At 44.2% G+C, this 18,939-nt stretch overlaps 1 protein-coding gene across 3 annotated transcripts; it reads left to right on the forward strand.

Annotated features, from left to right (window-relative positions):
• Window positions 1-60: 60 nt before the first annotated feature.
• Window positions 61-17,221, forward strand: LOC132074056 (uncharacterized). Of its 3 annotated transcripts, none has more exons than XM_059473474.1 (3): window positions 61-133; window positions 9,404-9,498; window positions 10,593-17,221. In XM_059473474.1, the coding sequence occupies exon 3, from the start codon at window positions 10,930-10,932 to the stop codon at window positions 12,994-12,996; it is 2,067 nt and encodes a 688-aa protein (XP_059329457.1). In that variant the 5' UTR covers window positions 61-133; window positions 9,404-9,498; window positions 10,593-10,929; the 3' UTR covers window positions 12,997-17,221. The 3 variants fall into 3 exon arrangements, with proteins under 3 accessions (XP_059329457.1, XP_059329459.1, XP_059329458.1); XM_059473475.1 differs by lacking the exon at window positions 61-133 and adding an exon at window positions 174-261; XM_059473476.1 differs by lacking the exon at window positions 9,404-9,498 and having other exon boundaries at window positions 83-133.
• Window positions 17,222-18,939: the final 1,718 nt, after the last annotated feature.

Below are 18,939 nucleotides of genomic sequence, written 5' to 3' on the forward strand. Positions count from 1 at the left end.
GCGGGGCGAGAGGCGTGGCCAGTGGGGAGGCGGGAGAGGCTTGAATATTAAGGCTGCGGCAGTACTTGGCTGTTTGGCTGGTGGAAGGTGCTGTGTCTGCTGTGGTGCTTCGCGCGGCCGGGGACTGTGTGCGGTACGTCCGGCTGGGTGGGAGGCGCGTCCGGAAAGGGTTGGCGGAGCATGCAGCGCTCTGGGCTAAGGCGGCTGGAGGAGCTGTGGGATACGTGCGGGGTTGAACGCTGAGGTGCTGTGGGCTTAAAGGTATGCAGGGCTGAGGGGTCCATGGAGGACTGAGGCGGTCTCAGGGGCTGTGAGATACACGGGGCTGAGGTTTGTGGGATCCGTGAGGGTTGCGCGTCTGTGGGGTCGGAGATGGAGGCTGAGGGGCTGTGGAGTCTGTGAGAGGCCCTCGAGTTATCAGTGGTGTCTCTGAGGGGCTGTGAAGTTCGAGAAACTGATGGCTGCCGCGCCCGTGAGAGACGCTCGGGGAGCCGTGAGTTGTGTAGGGCTTGAGAGGTTGTGGGGGGCTGAGGCATTCCTGTGGGGCTCAGGGGCTCCAAGTACTGAGGGGCGCGGGACTGGCGGCTGAGAGCCGTGGGGTGCGCGGGGCTGAGGGGCACGGGGAGATCGTGAGGGGCTGAGGTTTTGTGAGGTCTGTGGGGCTGTGGGTGTCTCTGGGGGTCCGTGAGGGGCTGTGGGGTGTGTAGCGCGGACGGGCTGTGTCTGTGTGGGATCCCTGAGGGGCTTTAGGGTATGAGGTACATGGCGCTCGCGGCTGTGGCGTTCTGAGACGTATTTTCCTGCCCGGCCAGCGCGGGGTGCCCGGTCCCGGCGTGCGGCGATGCGTCCCGGGGCACCAACAGCCTCGGCTGCCAGCGGGGAGTCCCCGCCGCTCTGCCCCGCCGCCCCAGGCAGGGATTGAGGCTCGGCTGTGCCCCCGCCTGCTGCAGCCGCTCGTCGAACTGGTGAAGGACCAGGGGGTCCCGACTGAGCCTGGCTGAGGCTCCCCCTGGCCGGAGCGCAGCCGTCGGTAGCCCCTGTGAGGAGGATGGGGGGAGTCTCCGGGCAGGGAAAAGAGCAATCACCGGGGAGGGAGATGGCCTAATCGTAGTGGCTTTTGCTGCTAATATTGCCTGCTTGCGGTTCTTCATTGTCAAGATGTGTTTCCAGTAGGGGGGAATTAAACGCTCAAGTCCCTCTAAAAGTTGGGTATCTGAGCGATGTGTTCTGGCTGCACAGAAATGTGGGGTGAATGGGCTTAGGAAAGCTGTCTCTGTCAGGTTTCAGGTCAGTACTCAGCTGTACAGCTGTCCATTTTAGACAAGATTAAAGGAGAGGTGGTCGTGTCCCAGGAGACAGCCACTCCCTCCTGACGAGGGAGAGTGTGCAGCTCCTCTGACAGGGACAAGAGATGTCCAGCCTGCAGAAAGAAATCAGTGCAGGACCTTAGAAATCCAGCAGGGTAAGGAGGCTCAAAATGGACGGGGAAAAAAAAGGAAGGTGTGTGGAAGTTGATGACTTCTAAACTTCGAAGCAGAGGTTCCCCCTTGCCTGTGGTTTGTGTCTATTGTAAATACAGATTTATTGATAGAATTGTGTAATTGTTTGGATTAGGGGGAACCTTATAGATATCTGGTTTCACCTTGCACTAGCCCACGTTGCTCCAAGCCCCCTGCAACCTGGCCTTGGGCATTCTCAAGGATGAATCAGCCACAGCTTCTGTGTGGCAACCTGTGCCAGGGCCTCAGCATCCTCCCAGGGAAGAATTTCTTCCCAATATCTCACCCAAAGCCACCCTCCTTTGGCTTAAGGCCATTCCCCCTTGTCCTGTCACTGCATCCCTTGTGAATGGTTGCTCTCCTAAAGAGTCCCTGGCCATGTGTACTCTGTTCAAGTTTAGCAGGCTGATATTGCTTGAATAAGGTTGAAAAATTCGGTGGAGTTTTAAACTCAAGAAAAGGAAATTCTTGCTGAACAGAAGAATTGGCAGAGGTGGCCTGCTGAAATGTTTGGAGGGCAGAAAAGGAATGTAAGAGGCAAAACATGAGCCAGAGAAGGGGAGAGAAGGCAGGCATTAGTTAAATGTGTAAGAGAGAAATGTAAGAGTTGAATTATTTTGGCAACTAGAAGCTGAAGGAAGAACTTGTTGGCTGCCTTGTGCAAAGAAGGGCTGTGCAGCACCCTGCAAGTCTTGTTTTGAAGTGCTTGTGAGGAAAAGAGAAGAGCGCAGATCAAAAGAATTCAAGAGCAATATCAATGGAATATTTATCCTGGCAATAGGATGACAGAGAGGAGCTTCCAATGGCTTCAAGTAGACACCAAAAGGAACAGCTGTGCTACAGGTGTTCAGGCTGTTGTAGAGAAGTGATGGAAGAGCTTGTGTGAAGGGAATCAATCCTGTGAGATCAGCTTTGTTTCACAGGTGCTTGGATAAGCCCCAGTGTTGCCATGCTCTTTGTAGCTGAGAAGAATAGAAAGGCACGAGGCTGATGCCTGGATGCCCTAGGGTGACTTTATGATGCTTGTGTTATAAATAATAAATGGTAAACCCAAATCAATCTATAAAAAATTTATATTTCATGATGAGGATTTGGTCTCCGATGGCCACAATCAAAGGGTCAGTGTCGAGCCCGGGATTAGCTCTTGCTGACCACATTTCTGAACTCTCTCTGTTCACCACTGCTGCCTCTGCTGGGCTAGTTTTATACACGGGTTTTTCTGCCTGGGGCAGAGTTTCTTCTATTCTTGTCTCTTCTCATATTCATGTAGTTTCCTTTTCTCTGTGCTGGGCTGGACAAAACGTTTTCTGGGAAATGATCAATGCTGATTGTCGAGTTAAGGGAACCTGGTATTGGGATGCACACCTTTGACTGCTCTGTCTTGATCATGGATACTTATTGGGTATTCATAGCTTGGGTGTCTCTGCACTGTCCTGGAAAGGGCCCATCTCCACACAGAGCCACGTAGTTTCATTTACTAATTAGGTTTTTTTCTCTTTGCTACCATCTGTGAATTCTCAATTGGTGAAGCAATCTCTTTCTCAGGCTGCGGCTCGTGGTTTTAAATCTTTAAGAATTTTTCGGACAAGCACAACTTATTTTGTGTTTATTTTACACAGGCACGAATTATTCCATAACAAATATCACACTTTTGTCCACTGTGGTCTGTTCTGTTGGTCATGTGCTGGAACACAAACTTTTCCAGACCATGTTAGAATGATAATCTAAAAACAAAGCTTTCCTTGCAAACCTTCAAGGACACAATATGATAAAACCCAGCTCGGAATTCAGTCCTTACAGTTGATAGGATTGGGCAACTGGAACATCAGGCCAATGTTGTCCAATGAGAGAAGCAGCTGGTGAGGTAATCTCCTCCCTGGCTTCTGCCCTCCTCAGCTACCTTCATTATGCCAGCGATTGTGTGGTGCAAAATAAAATGTCCTTGGAGAAGTACCAGGCAAGAGATAACAAAGTTTTAGGAATGTGCCAATAAGGGCCTGTTCCCTGTGGGAATGAATGGTGGAAAAGTACTGGAAGTGACATTGCAACATTTAACAGTGTACAGAACTCCAAATACATGAAGACTATATGAAAGCTAAAAACTTCAGGCATCGAGGTAATAAAAGTATTTTCATCTTTTCAATATGGACATTGTTGTAAGTAGAGCTTGGTAAGAAAAACTCTAATGAGGGAGGGATGCAACCAGGCTAAAATTCTTGGAAACTCCAAGAACATTCTTTTCAGATGAAAAGCAGTTTGTTTAAATGTGAGAAACTAAGCCCACTTGTCAAGTTAAAGAGTTTAATAAATTATTTAGAAAGGATAAAACATAAAGCATGATGCCAAATTTTGCCCCAAAAGGCGAGAATAACTGCCTAAGAGACTCAGCTTAAGTCTAATAAGCAGGAGGTATTTTATTGCGACGCGTCGGAGAAATCACAAAATGGATTTCTGAGTTCACATAGCAAAAGCAAGCCTTATATACAATTTTGGGTATAGGATTACATCAGATCAGATACATAATCATGCATATTCATATGGGGCGTGGTGTAGGCGGAGCGTGGGCGGAGCGTAGGTGGAGACATCTCTTTTGGGGAATTTTCAGGTGGTCGTTCCTGTTGCCTTCATCATAGACGGGGTCTTTCCGATGACTCTTCCTCTTTAAACTTTTGAACTCTTTTCCTAATTTGGTCAATTCCCGGTGTATTTGGCTTAGATCCCGTGGCTTGGCAAAACCCTTAGGGTCGTTTTGACATTGCTGGCTCTAAACCCGCTTAGCTTATTAGTTTCTCCTATACCTATCTCTTCCCCTGTCATGATGCTCTACCTTTTATCTAATTTATTGCTCTGTTTTCCTAGTGCTGTGCTTTCTCCGTGTGTTCTAGTGCTAGGCCCTTCTTTACATGCCTCTCATTCCATGTTTTAACCCATTACTTCTGGAAGGCTATCTGCTTTAGGGCTTCAAGCAAAAGATGCAAGTGCCTGGTAAAGCCAGTACCCTCTCCCTTCTTCAGCCCAGGGTTGTTTATAGCGTTGCAGTTGCATCACTTTCTCAGTTTTTGTCGTACATCTGTTTTGGGCTCCTTGACCACACTTCTTCCTTCAGCTTTCCATTCCTTTTGCACAATTCAATGATTGCAGACTTCAGCAGTTTACAGGGTTCTTCTGAAGGTCTGGTGTTGGCACTTTAAGCTTGGTGCTTCTTTTGTGGTTTTCCTTTCTCTACTTCTGCTATTTTAAATGTATGTTTTGCAGCAGCAAGCATGTCTTAAAATACATCTTTTGCAAGCCTGTTTACATCTTGTTAAAGCCTTCTTCTCTCTTTGCATTGCCCATAAGCTATTACTAATTTTTCCACACTTAAAAACAGTTTAAAACTTAAAATAATTATTTGCAAGGAATTGCAATTCTATAATTAAAACATATAAATAGCAGTGAGAGCCAACTACCAAATAGCCATTTATAACATTAAATTAGTGGAAAAGTTCAGTAAATCATAGGCTTAATATAGCTGAGAAGAGTGAGGAATTATAATATAAGTTTCTTTTACCTATCTCTTTGTGCTGTTTAAAACATTCATTCTGGTCTCTGAATGCTTCCATATTTCTTTTAATGTCTGCCCTTAGAGTAGTCTCTGCTCCCCACTTAATGAAATTTCTTAGATTTAATTAAATAAAATATCCTGTTTCTGGCAGAAGAGGCAAGGATATTTAATTCCACTCCATTGAAGGGCAGTGCAAGAATAACCTTTGGTGAATGCTCTGACATTAAAACCTGCACAGGGAAGAAAGGATTTCTCTTACTGCTGATTTCACGATGCCTCAGGAAGCAGTTTGGGAAATGATGGGAAAGAGGAGTGAGTATTCCCACCATGTAACTTATTTTGTGCTGAAGAGTCTCATGGAATTGAAATAGGCAGATGTGAGTAGTGTGTTGCCAGACTAAATTCCACCTCTTCTCTTTACTGCTGGACATCTGTGGGGGACAGCTGAGCAGTAGAACAAAAAGCACTGCACAGTCTGCCATCTTGCACCTGGTGGGCCCAAAGCCCTGGGAACAGCAAACTGAAATGTAAAAGAGAAACCAGAAAAATATTGTGCTTTGTCTAAAGCAAGTCATGCAAGTCTGTGGTTAAGCAATGTTACCAGGAAACATAAATATCGTGGTTATCACTTTGGCAGTGGAAAATTCCACCTAAAGCTGTAAGAGTACATAAACTGAGCTGTAGAACAATAAATTGGCTTCTTGCTTGCACCAGGCAGAGCCCCTCTCCCAGTCATTGTCAGATCTCAGAAATGGCTAAGGAATTTTTGTGGTGCTGCAATGGCCTCTGATGAAACAAATGAGAAAAAACCAAACTCCAAATCTGGAGGCTCTTGGTGGACAGGATAATGAATATTATAGAATTGGGACAATCTTGGCTGTAAAATAAGAACTGTGTGTGATAAATGGATAGGATTTGTGTCAACTAAATTTTAACTATAAAGTTATAAAGTAGGATTGAGATAAGCAAGATCCCAAAACAGAATTGGCCTTGGCATGAACAGAGTCCTTTTGTTACACGTGAAAAACAGGATACAGGATGTAATACTGAGATAAGCAAGATCCCAAAACAGAGCTAAGTTGGGACGATTCCAGGTGAGGAATCCAAGTTGTGGTTTTATCTATGAAATAATAAGGCTTGTTTGGAACATAATGCTTACTTACATAACACACAGCTTAGTGTGCATGTGCGGCCTGTGAGGTTATTCAGAGGACAGCGAGGAAGGCAGAAAGCCTGCCTCTGAAAAGCCAGGAGACCCCCTAGCAACAACTGGAGCATGTGCTATCTATGCAGTATAGTGACATAGATTTCAGGAATTGAAAATAGGAGGAGATTCATGGAAAAATATCAATGAATATGTATTAGCATACAGTATGGAAGTGTAGTTTGGATTACTTTGTTTTGTACTGGGTCAGGGTGAGAAGCCCTCCCCTGGTCGGTTTTGCTTATGCTTTATACAAATCTTAATCATACTTAATTAATCACAGCCACTTTATTTGCTTGGTTATATTTAATACACTTGATTGTGTGATATATGTTAGGGAATAATTCGTGCCTGTGTAAAATATTCATGAAATAAGTTGTGCTTGTACAAAAAATTCTTCAAGATTTAAAACCACAAGCAGCCTCTGAGAGATTGCTTCACCAATTGTGAAATCACAGACTGCAGCCAGGAGAAAAAACCTAATTAGCAAATGAAAAGACGGGGGGGGGGGGGGGGCTCTGTGTGGAGATGGGCCCTTTCCCAGGACAGTGCAGAGACACCCAAGCTATGAACACCTGATAAGTATCCATGATCAAGATAGAGTAATCGTAGGTGTGCATCCCAATACCAGGACAATCAGCATTCATCACTTCCCAGAAACTGTTTTGTCCAGCCCAGCACAGAGAAAAGGAAACTGCATGAATATGTAAAGTGAAATGAGGAATAGGAGAAACTCTGCCTCAGGCAAAGAAAACCCCATGTAGTTTTTGTATTAATTCTCTTAAGTACTGTGTTAAATATAGTTTTAGGTTATAAAAATAGAAACTATGCTATGTAGGATACTTTGTTTAAAAGAAAGGACTTGCAGCGAGATAGCAGCCACAGGACACCTAAATCTTTCAGAGAAAAAGAATTTATTGCCCTCTTATCAGAAGAAATGAACTTCTTCCCGCCTCGAAGGCAGAGCCCGGTAGAGGCATGTTACAAATAAGAAGCTTGACTAGGCCAATATTCAAGCAGCAATCAATTTATTAATATGGTAAAGTATGAGCAATACAGCGCTGGGTGCAGTTGGGGAATTTTTCCCTCCAACTGCACACTGATAGTTAAAGGTTACAGGTATTTATAGGGGTACTCAAAAGCTTTCTCAACAGTTTCTGTTCTAATTTCTACTCATCAGCAGTTTCTAGTCCCAATTTTTACGTCACAATTCTATACACTATTGTGATTTAATTTTTCTCAGGACGTATCCTGAGAAAAGGAGTATCCCCAGATGGTGGTGGTCTGGTTTCCAAAAGAGGAAAGACAAATCCCATCTGGTGGGGTCCAGGTCCCCAGATGTGTGTCCACCTTTTAATTGCAGAGACTATAAATCTCATAACAGTGATGTCCAGCTTCCCTTGGTCAGTACCATAAACCCTGAGGTGTTCATCCTTTCTCAAGCTGTTTTTCTCTGCTTTGTTAAGGCGTGAGATAAACATATTTCCTTTATATATATTCCAAAGCTATAGTTTCAAGGATACAAGCAATATTCTAAAATTATACTTCAAAAGGTTATTATTGCAGAACTCTTTATGGATTAGCTACAAGCAAAAAGCAACATCCTTAAAGCTTTAATTCCAATGCTCCTAAATCAACCAAGGTTAAATGCAAACAAAAGATAGGTTCAAAGGCCTTCTTCCATACTTTACATTCCTCAGGTATGATTAGAATTCGCAACTGTCCCATTGTTGGTCTCCACACATATCACAATCACAAATGCACACATTGCCAGTGTGTGCCTGACACGAAACACAGCTTTGTATTTCACAGACAGCATTGGTGAGCAGAGCGGATTCCCCAGCCCTCGAGTTCGGATCTGTGTTCCCAGGCTCGACGCTGCCCCTTTGGTTGCGCCTATTGGAGACCGAATCCTGGTCATGAAAAAAAATTTATTATTGATTTGGCTTTATAATTAATTATCTATAACAATTGTATTCATTTATATAAAATTGCAGTTCAAGTGAAATTGCTGCTAAGTTAAATTTTGCTGTTTATTAATTAGACATACAGAACTTCATTCATAACACTGTTCAGGGATTTTTGTGGTGCTGCAATGGCCTCTGATGGGAAAGCTGAGAAAAAACCAAACTCCAAGTCTGGAGGTTGTTAGTGGACAGGGAGTGAATATTATCATAGAATTGCGACAATCTTGGCTGTAAAATGACAACTATGGCATCTGTGGCAAATAAGGAATACCCAGCCTGACTAGGATAATGTGTATGTACATATATATATATCTCCCTCAATATATATGTGAAAAATGCCAATCACTTGTTTTTATAATTTTTAAAAGTTTAATAGTAATAAAATGGTTAAAAAATAGTAACGCAATTAGAGTAATAACAATTAGGACAAATTGAATTAGGACAATATGAGACAATAGACAAAGAGTTACAGACCCCGAGGTACCTTTTTCTGGGCAGCAGGAGCCCTAAAAAGGGCTACGTTAACAGAGGATTAACCCTTAAAACCAACAGCCTGTTGCATATTCATACACTTCATACATGGTGCATAAATTCCATTCACATACAGGATTCTGTCTGGTCATCGACACCTTCTTCCTCTGAACCCTAACAGCGCCTTCGAGGTGGGAAGAAGTTGGTTTCATCTGATAAGAGGGCAATAAATGCCCTTTCTCTGAAAGATTTAGGTGTCCTGTGGCTGCTATCTCACTGTGGGTCCTTTCTTTTAAACAAAGTATCTTATGTAGCATAGTTTCTATTTTAACAATTTTTATAACTTGAAACTATATTTAACACAGTACTTAAGAGAATTAATACAGCATTGCTTTCTAATATTCATTTTAATATTTGTGAAAAGCCAATCATAAAACACATGCATTTTTCACAATATATAAACATTCCCTCAGAATAAGAGGAGCTGTGGCTGGTGAGGACGTGCAGGAGGAGCCTTTGAGGTGCCAGTGTTCAGCTGGTGGGCTGTGACTGTGTCAGAAGGGAATTCGATTTTGGAAAAGTCTCCATCAAGCTTAATTTTCAATGTAAGAAAATGCCCAGATGAGCAGTAGATGAGGGAAAGGGAGATGCAGAATGCAGACGGATGTGGAGACTGAAATGAATCCCTGTGTTGTTGATGTTGCCTTTCCTTCCACAGCGTCCTGGCAGGACTGGGAGCTCTGGCTTGGAAGTGCCCCCGCCAGTGCCCAGTTTCACCCCCTATGTGGACGAGTCAGCTGAGCCACAAATGATGTGAGTTTGAGTTTGGGATGGGGGATTGCATCTGGGATTCTCAAAGCTGCTTCCTGAAAGTGGGACTTGTTTTGTGAGTACTTAAGCCTCTCTTGCAGCTGGAAGAATTTAAAAATCTGTTGGGCTGGAAGCAATTAGTGCTGCAGCTTGAAGACAGAGGCTTCAGCAGAGGTTGCATAAGGACTTGGGGAGTGTTCAGTGCTGCTCATGATGTGGGGGCCTGTATCATATTCATATATGCTAATGAGCTTAATAGCTTAGCTCAGTGTGTTTACACAGAAGCACAAGCTCTGTGTCTTAGGGTGCTGTTTGCTGTGAAAGAGCCCCAAATGGAGGCAGATTTGTGGCTGTTTTTTTTCTGTCTTGGGAACTCTGTGCTCAGCATATCTGGAGTTTTATTCTGCAATAAGCCGTCAGAGTTGCCATGCCAACAGTGTTGCTTAGGTCGTGGAGGAGTGAGTGTGGTGCTTGTACAGTGCTCCCTGAAATGCTGATAAATCCCAGGAGACGGGGTGGTTTAGTTAGAGCAGAGGGAAACACATTTTTTTGCAAGGTTGCTCTACCTTTCTGTGGCTAATGATGGCCAGGGAACAGACAGGCTCCTTCTGAGGGAGGAGTGGCAAAGACTGGTATTACAGACAGTTCCCAGGGGTTGGAATTGCATGGAACCAAGGAATGCTGAGGAGTGGTGAGCAGCAGGGATTGCCTGTAGACTGCAGAGTGGCTCTGCCCGTGGCTGTGCCAGTGTTTAGCTGACAAATGTGTAAAATCTGCATTCCTGTTAAACTGTAAGACTATTTCTTTCTCCTGGAAGTCAGTGATGGCACATCAAGGGTAAATCTCTTGGCATGCCCACCTTGTGGAAGGTGTCCCTTGCCATGGTGAGGGGTGAAAGTCGATGTTCTTTAAGGTCCCTTCTGAGCTGGGCCATTCTGGGATTCTGTGCCAAGTAGAGTTCCTGAAGGCTGAAAGTCCTGTTCATGTTGGAAGGTGGTGGAGTGGAAGAAAGGGAAGAGCAATGTTCAGCTTTTACATAAAAGAAAGATTTGTCATAAAATCTGGAGGCTTTCACTGTGTTTTCTGTTTTTTTCCAGGATGAGCTGAATGGAATTGAACGCTTGAGTGAGGATGCAATTGTGACGGGCTCCTACAAGAACAAGACCCTTTGTGCCAACCCAGAGGACACGTGTGACTTTAACAGGGCTGCCCACCTGGCCTCAACGCCCTTTCACGGGGTGGGAGCTCAGAGAGTCCCAGCTCCTGCTTTCTCTCAGGGTGAGCTGAAGGAAGATAGTCCAGAATCCAGGAGTGCAGCTCTGAATCAGGAGACACCGGTGGGTGCAGGGCCAGACAGTGAAGCATAGAGAGCTGTAAGCGGCGTGGTGAGCTGCAAAGGTCAAGACTTAAAATTAAGAAGGTGATCCACTGGGGATGATGGGATCTCTAGTGTCAACCAAAGAAAAAGCTAAAGTGTCAGCAGAAGAAAAAGCTATAGTGAACGTATGGAGCCTTATGTTGGACCACCGAGGGATAAAATGTGATAAAAAGGCTCTGCATACTTTATTGCAGTGGTGTAGGAACCATGGGGTAGATGCCACCATAGAAGCTGCATTTCTTGTTAAAATCTGGGAATGGGCTGGTGAATTGATTTTTGAATCAGCCTCTCGAGGTGATGACACTGCTAAAAATATTATGAAAACCTGGAGGCTGGTGCTGGACACCTTGAAACTGCTGGAACTTGAGCAAAACGCAAAAACAGCAGCTGAGGCACCACAGACTCCACCTGCCAAGAAACCCAGTGATGGTGGAGCTCAGGAGCGAGCGGTTGGAGGAATAGGTGCCACATCAAGTTCACGAGTGAAAAGGACGGGTGAAAAACCAGAAGGGAAGCAGCTGTCATCCGCGCCTTCCATCCCTGCAACTCCGCCAGTGCCGTGTGCACCTGCACCCCCACGTCCTGCACCCCCAGTTAGCACAAAGCCATCCTCTCCTCCTCTGCCTGCAGATGACCGGAGTGACGATAAACTTCTGCCGACAGCCCCTCCAGTGCTTGATAGGTCCAATCGCAAGCTCGGCATGGAAATAGGAGCCGGGAGCCGTGCGGCACTTGGTGCTGACAGTTCCAGCAGGGAGCTGCCAGCACCCAGAGTGGCAGGATGCCACACCTCATCGTGTCCACAGCCAAAGCCTGAGAAGCCCAAGGAATCCCCTCTATTAGTAGATTTGCGGAATCCTAACAGGGGAGGCCCAAGTTGTCATCCCCCTGCTGGCCCTCAGAAGGATGATTTTACCATGCAACCAGTGTCAGCTACTATCTCAGGATATGACCGGGTTAGATTTTGGCAATATCATAAATTAGAGGCCATTGCTAGTGGGGATCTTGAACTTGTTGAACGACTTTCTGATCCATATCCCCGGCTGTTCTTGAGTGGCCAAGAGCTTGTGAATGGGACGACTGGGGCTACTATCTCAGCATATAATCCAGTTAGCTTTTGGCAACGTATGAAATTAATGGCATTTACTAGTGGAGATTATGAAGTTGCTGAACGAATTTCTGTACCTATGTTCCCGCAGTCCTTGGATGACCAAGAGGGGCAAAACAATGGGACTGTATCCTATATACAAGTCGCCTTTAAAATTCTCACCCAGTTACGCCAACTAGCTACCCAGCATGGCCTGGGGTCTGTGGTTGTAACAAGGATGTTACGGCTTCTAGCTGAATGTGAAATGACACCCTTTGATGTCAAGCAAATAGCGGGGTTGCTCTGTACCCCGAAGGAATATGAGATGTTTGAGTCCACCTGGAAGGAAAATGTGGAAAGGCAAGGGCTGCGTAGTTTAGCGTTGCCGCAGCAAGATCCGTGCTTTGGGGCAGAGGTCTCTCAGCTTCTGGGATGGCCTCCTGTAAATAACCCTCAGTTGCAAGCACGCCTAAATCCTTTGATATTGGCCAAGGCAAGAGATTTAGGAATGCAGGCCCTGATGAAAGTTGGAAAAATGGGATTGGTGATGCCAACTCAGAGTTTCATAAAAATTAAGCAGGGCCCCAAAGAGCCTTATATGCAATTTATAGAACGATTAAAAGATGCAATAGAAAAGCAAATAGCAAATGATGAAGAAAAATGTCTGTTGATACAGACATTTGCACGAAGCAATGCAAATGAAGACTGCAAGAAAGCTATAGACCAATTACGAGAAATAAATCCATCCCTAGATGAAATGATTGATGCATGTGCTGATGTTGGAACTGTATATTTTGAAATTACTAAGTTAGCTGATTACTTGGTAGCTGCTCTAAGGTCGTGTGAATGCTATGGATGCGGGCAACTAGGCCACATAAAAGCAAATTGTCCCCGTAGGTACAACTCATCTGGGACACGCCAGAAATGGAGAGCTGTGCCTGCAGTGGGAAACTGTTACCGATGCGGAAAACCCGGTCATTTTGCCAAGCAATGCTGGTCTAAATTCCACGTGAACGGACAGCCTCTTAGTGGATAGGGAAACAGGAACAAGAGTCCTAAAGGGAGATGCTTGCAGACATGAGCACCTTCCCGTCCTCCAGTGCAGGTCTATGCAACCAGCTCACAGGGACAAGAAGAGGATCTGCTGATGTGGAAGTGTCTGTCGATGGCATTATAACTTACAGACTTGTTGAAGGTATATAAAATCCCCCTCGAGGCCCATGGGCCTACTGGGGAGGGATTAAGTACATTATTATTAGGATGATCAAGAGCAATGTTACAGGTTTTTTTTGTCCACCCTGGAGTTACAGATACAGACTATACTGGACAAATATGTGCTATGGTATCAAGACCTACTCCTCCTGTATCCATTCCAGCTAAAAGTTGTATTGTTCAACTTGTACCTTTTAAGTCTTGTGTTCCTGAAACAGACTCAAAGCTGTGAGGAAACTGAAGCTTTGGCTTTGCTGGGGAACCTGAAGTATACTGGACTCAGGTGATGTCTGATCGAAGACCAAACGTGGTTTGTACTCTTACAATGCCTCAGGCAAATCCATCCCCCATCAAGGTCAGTGGGATGATAGATACTGGAGCAGATGTTATGATCATATCTGCTTACACATGGCCTCAGTCATGGCCCACCATAGCTGTAGGATCTGTTGCTGGCTTGGAGGTACCACACAAAGTTATTTGAGTAGTAAGCCTGTGTTAGTTGAAAATCCAGAACAGAGAGGCACAATCCATCCCTATGTTACTGCTGTGCCACTCACCTATGGGGAAGGGATGTCTTGTCAGCATGGGGGGTTTGGCTGGGAACAGATTTTTAACAGGGGCCACTGTGCTGAAGGGTGTAAAGCATGCTACATTAGCCTTAAAATGACTCACTGATCGACCTGTGTGGGTTGAAAAAGAAAAACTGAACATTCTTTAATAGTTGGTTAAAGAGCAATTAAATCAAGGTCATATTGAGCCATCAGTAAGTCCATGGAACATCCCTGTGTTTGTGATTAAAAAGAAATCAGGTAAATGGAAGTTATTCCATGACTTAAGAAAAATGAATACAGTTACGGAAAGTGTGGGTGCTTTACAGCCTGGAGTGCCGTGCCCTGCTATGATACCTGCTACCTGGGACATTCTGATTGTTGATTTAAAACTGTTTCTTTACCATTCCTTTATGTCTTGATGATATCCCAAATTTGTATTTACAGTGCTCTCTGTCAATCATGCAGCAAAGAAGGCCTTTTACAGATTCAGCCAAAACTGATGCAAGTACTGCAAGAGTTGCAGTTGCACATTGCACCTGAAGAGGTGCAACAACAACCCCCATGGAAATACCGGGGAGTTAAAATGTTACATCAGACAATACAACCACAAACAATTAAATTTTCAACCAAGATCCAAACATTAAATGATGCACAAAAACTTTTAGGTATCATCAGCTGGATATGACCCTATTTAAGGTTAACTACCCCACATTTATCACCCTTGTTTAATATTCTGTAAGGTGACCCTGAGTTAACTTCCCTAGTGTTCTGGTTTAGCATAGCTTATTTTTTTAGTTAAAACCTGTTTTGCCCTCCTCCTAATCCTTATCTCACAACAGAAAATGAGTAAATAATTCTACTGGGTGCACTGGCATTTGGCCAGTGCTAGACCCACTTCATTAATTGGTGCATTGGCCAGAAAACTCGGATTGGCAAATGAAAACCATTACACTTAATTGATGTTTTTGCCTGGTTACTGAAACCACTGCATCTTTTGGTGGAGAATACAGGCAATTGGTGAAAGCTGTGAGATAATTAGGAGAAATAAAGGGCAAAGCAAGTATTAAGCAATAAGTTTAAATAGAATTATAGTGGAAAATTTATATTGTTATTATAGTGAAATGTCTAGGGGTGGAGATTAGTGTAAGCAATTTTTTCCTTCTGTTTAGTTTAGTATTTTTTATTGTTCTAAGTAGAAGTTGCATGTTGAATATAATTTTGATGATTTTTAAATGTGTATTCACAGAGACTAGGGGTGGTGAATGTTGTGGTTTAACATAGCTTGGTTTTTAGGTAAAGAAAAAAATCCATCAGTTATGGAAGTGATTCTCTGTGAGGACTGCTAAAAGCTTCCTCTGGGCCCATCAGAACCAATCCTCTGGCTAGTTTTGAATATTGACACCTTGTTAAACCACTTAAGGAAGCTGAACACGTCCCTGTGTAATCACATTTAAAAACAAACAAAACTGTTGCCTTCTATGTCAAGGCAGGCGACCTGGTTCTGAGGTACAGCTCGACAGCCCTCTCTCCAGGGCCGTTCGGGCCAATGACACACGCAGACACCAATGTGGTGGACGGTCAAAAGGCGTTTATTATTTCTTCCCATGGGGTCTTATAGTCTTGGGGGTCTCTACGTCAAAAAGGGTTTGTCTTCCTTATCTATGGTTAGTAGAGAATGGAAAAGTACTGGGTAAGGAGTGGAAAAGTGCTGGGTAAGGGATAGAAAGTTGCTGACTTCAGTGGGACAGCATTCTTATTGTTAGTGGGGCCACATTCCTATTGTTAGTTTCTTATCTATGAGTACCTGGGGGTCTTATCTACGGGAAACAGAGGGTCCCGACTTTCCGTCACATCGCGTCATCTTCCGCAGCGCCTCTTCCCTAGCTACCACACAAAACCCAGGAAAAGCTGTCTTGCTTCCAGCTTCTGAACAGGTAACTGGACACTGATCAGGGCCACACTTCACCACATGGCCCACATGACGTGGTAGGGCTGGGCTGGGCCTTGCTCTGCTGCAGTGCTGGCCACACCATTAAATTGATAATGGCCCTGCCTGTATCTCAGAGAAAACTCATCAATTCTTGCAGTTATGGGGCATGTCACATCTCACTGGCATTCCTCATTCCCCTACAGGCCAAGCCATTGTTGAGCTTGCCCATGGCACTTTAAAGTGCATTCTTGAAAAACAAAAAGGGACAATGTCTGGTGAAACCCCACAAAGTAGGGTGGCCAAAGTTCTGTGTACACTGCATCGCTTTATGATATCGCCAAACTCCCAAAACCATCATTTCAGTCCTCTAGTGCCATCCAGTTGCCCAAGCCTGAGGTATGGGACCTCATTAGCAGCAAGTGGGAAGGTCCTTGGGGCCTTCTCGAGGCTCTGCTCTGGATCACAACCAGCAGCACCTCCCTAAGGGCCCCTCAGCTGATGCTGTGGAACAGAAACAATGTTTGGGTATCAGTTGCTCTCTGCAACTGATCAGATTGAATTGAATTGATTTTTGTCTATGGCACAGCCAGAACAACCTTTTCACTCCTGCTTAGTGGGGGTACCCTTGAATGGCACACAAAGTATACAAGTAACACAAAATGTTGTCAAAGTGCCATGCTCTTCCCAGAACATTTGTAATACTAAAACCCCCTTAGGGAACTATGGGATGTTTTATGATAATAATTTACCTGTTGCTTCATGTGAACCCCAAGAGTCAGACATTTTAGGGACATTATCAGCAGAAGGGTGTGTATTTTTTAATTACACACCAGAACATGATATGTTGGACAGAAGTGGGAACAGGAAAGCAAAATGTTACTCCCAGTAGTTTTTGGATTAAATAGATGGCTTGCTTTGTAGCAGAAAGAGTAAATGAAGCTTGCTTAATTTTGAGTGCTATGTCTATAGATGTAGATAGCATGCGGCATGCTGTTGGTTTTCTTTTGTTAGCTCATGGACATAGTTATGAAGAGTTTGATGGCATGTGTTATATGGAAGATTTTCTGGGAGAGATCACTGGCTGGAAGAGTTTGGTTTATCAGGCTAGGTGAAGAGCCTCATTCAAACTGGGCTTATAATTTTTTGTATTACCATAATTATTTTGTACATTGTGCCATGTTTGTTATCCTGTTTACAAAGGGCTCTGAGAGGATGATAAAGACCACCTTGGTAGTTGAAATACAAAAAGGGGGAACTATGATGGCTAACAGCTGACCTGATGGCCTCACAGACACAAGCAACCTTGACTTGATCAGCCTGTACCTGTGGGAAAAAGGAAGTCTTTAAGGAAGACTTTTTCTGCTTTAAGGAAGAAAACAATGAAAAGCTGAAGGACTTAACTGCAAGGAATGGATGCTGGCCAATCTTTGGCCAGCATGTATGGAGGCAGCTATTGGCCAGTGATCTGGGTGGCAACAAGTGACCAGCCAATTGGGATTGAATGTGCTGCTTTTGAAAACCCTATAAATATGAGCTGTGAACAATAAAGATCACTGTTCCTGCTTGAACCTTGGCATGTCGTGTCTGTCTCTGCTGTGAAACAAATGGATATGGGAAGTGTTCAGTGCTGCTCATGATGTGGGAGCCTATATCATATTTATATCTAGTAATTAGCTTAATAGCTTAGCTCATTGTGCTTACACAAAACCACAAGCTACCTGTGTTGGGGTGTTGTTTGTTCTGAAGCAGCCCCAAATGGAGGCAGACTTGTGGCTGTTTTTCTTCTGTTTTGGGAGTTCTGTGCTCAGCATATCTGGAGTTTTATTCTGAAATAAGCTGTTGGAGTTGCTATCCCAATAATGATGCTTAGGATGTGGCGTGAGATGAAAAAGGACTGCAGATACAACGTGAATCAAGAAAAAGCCATTTATTGTGCTTCTAAATGTTCTTTATATTTACTTCTTATCATGCTCTACACAGTCATGCATTGGTAAATTGGTAGCTCTGCTTTGTCCACGCATCTCTTGAGTGGGAGCTCTACTTTGTCCACCAGGCAGGCATGCATTTTTTTATTAATCTAATTGGTAGATGCTGGTGTCATTTTACTCAGGTGGACAGCCCTATGTTTGTCAGTAACTTTGCTGCTGCTTCTTTCTTCTTGCAACATCAGCTTTTCCATCCACAAAGATGACCTTGTTCTTTAGTTCCAGAAGGTTAGGCTGGTTCATTAAACACATGTCCATTTTCCTGGAAATATGATCCCACAGTGGAGGAGTGAGAGTCCTCCTTATACAGTGCTCCCTGAAATGCTGCAAAATCCCAGGAGATGGGGTGGTTTAGTTAGAGCAGAGGGAAACACATTGTTTTGCAAGGTTGCTCTACCTTTCTGTGGCTAATGATGGCCAGGGAACAGACCATCCTTCTGAGGGAGGAGTGGCAAAGACTGTTTGGTATTACAGACAGTTCCCAGGGGTTGGAATTGCATGGAACCAAGGAATGCTGAGGAGTGGTGAGCAGCAGGGATTGCCTGTAGACTGCAGAGTGGCTCTGCCCGTGGCTGTGCCAGGGTTTAGCTGACAAATGTATAAAATCTGCATTCCTGTTAAACTGTAAGACTATTTCTTTCTCCTGGAAGTCAGTGATGGCACATCAGAGGGTAAATCTCTTGGCATGCCCATTTCTCTGGGATGGAGATATGTTACTTACCAAGGCAGCGGCTTTTCATAGCAGGGAGAGGGACAGAGTGGGTAGAACTGAGCACCAGGCTAGGTTATCTCTAAGGGCCTTAGGCAGAGACTTGGCGTGTGGTTTAAATTATGTAGTTGAAATCTTATAAGTTCATTTTGTTTTCCTGGCTTTGAATCTGTTTCCTCATGGTACAATGGACACCTGCGAGGAACAGTATAGTTTTAAGACTGGTTTAGGTAATGTTGGAAATGCTGTTTTGGAAGAACTGTGGATATGAAAGAGCCTCTTAGTTTTCCTTTACAGATGTAGATCTGTTTCTGCAACGGGCTACTGTCCCATTTTCCTTTATATTTGATGAATCCTCTACTTTGACAAATCAGAATTTGTCTACAGTAGAATTATTCAAGACCTGGATTTCAGAGGGAAGGCAAACGGAAGCATCAAACTCTTGCTGTAGTAGCTGCAATAACTGTTAGCTGCATGGATGGGGAGGGGGGTGTGTTTTGTTTTGTTTATCTTGGTATTTTTATTTGATTAGTCAGAGTCTCTGATGAGGAAATAGTCTTCTGTTCTTCAAACTAGAACTATTTAAGCTGCT

Source organism: Ammospiza nelsoni, chromosome 6 (genome assembly GCF_027579445.1).
Source record: "Ammospiza nelsoni isolate bAmmNel1 chromosome 6, bAmmNel1.pri, whole genome shotgun sequence".
Lineage (NCBI taxonomy): Eukaryota > Metazoa > Chordata > Aves > Passeriformes > Passerellidae > Ammospiza > Ammospiza nelsoni.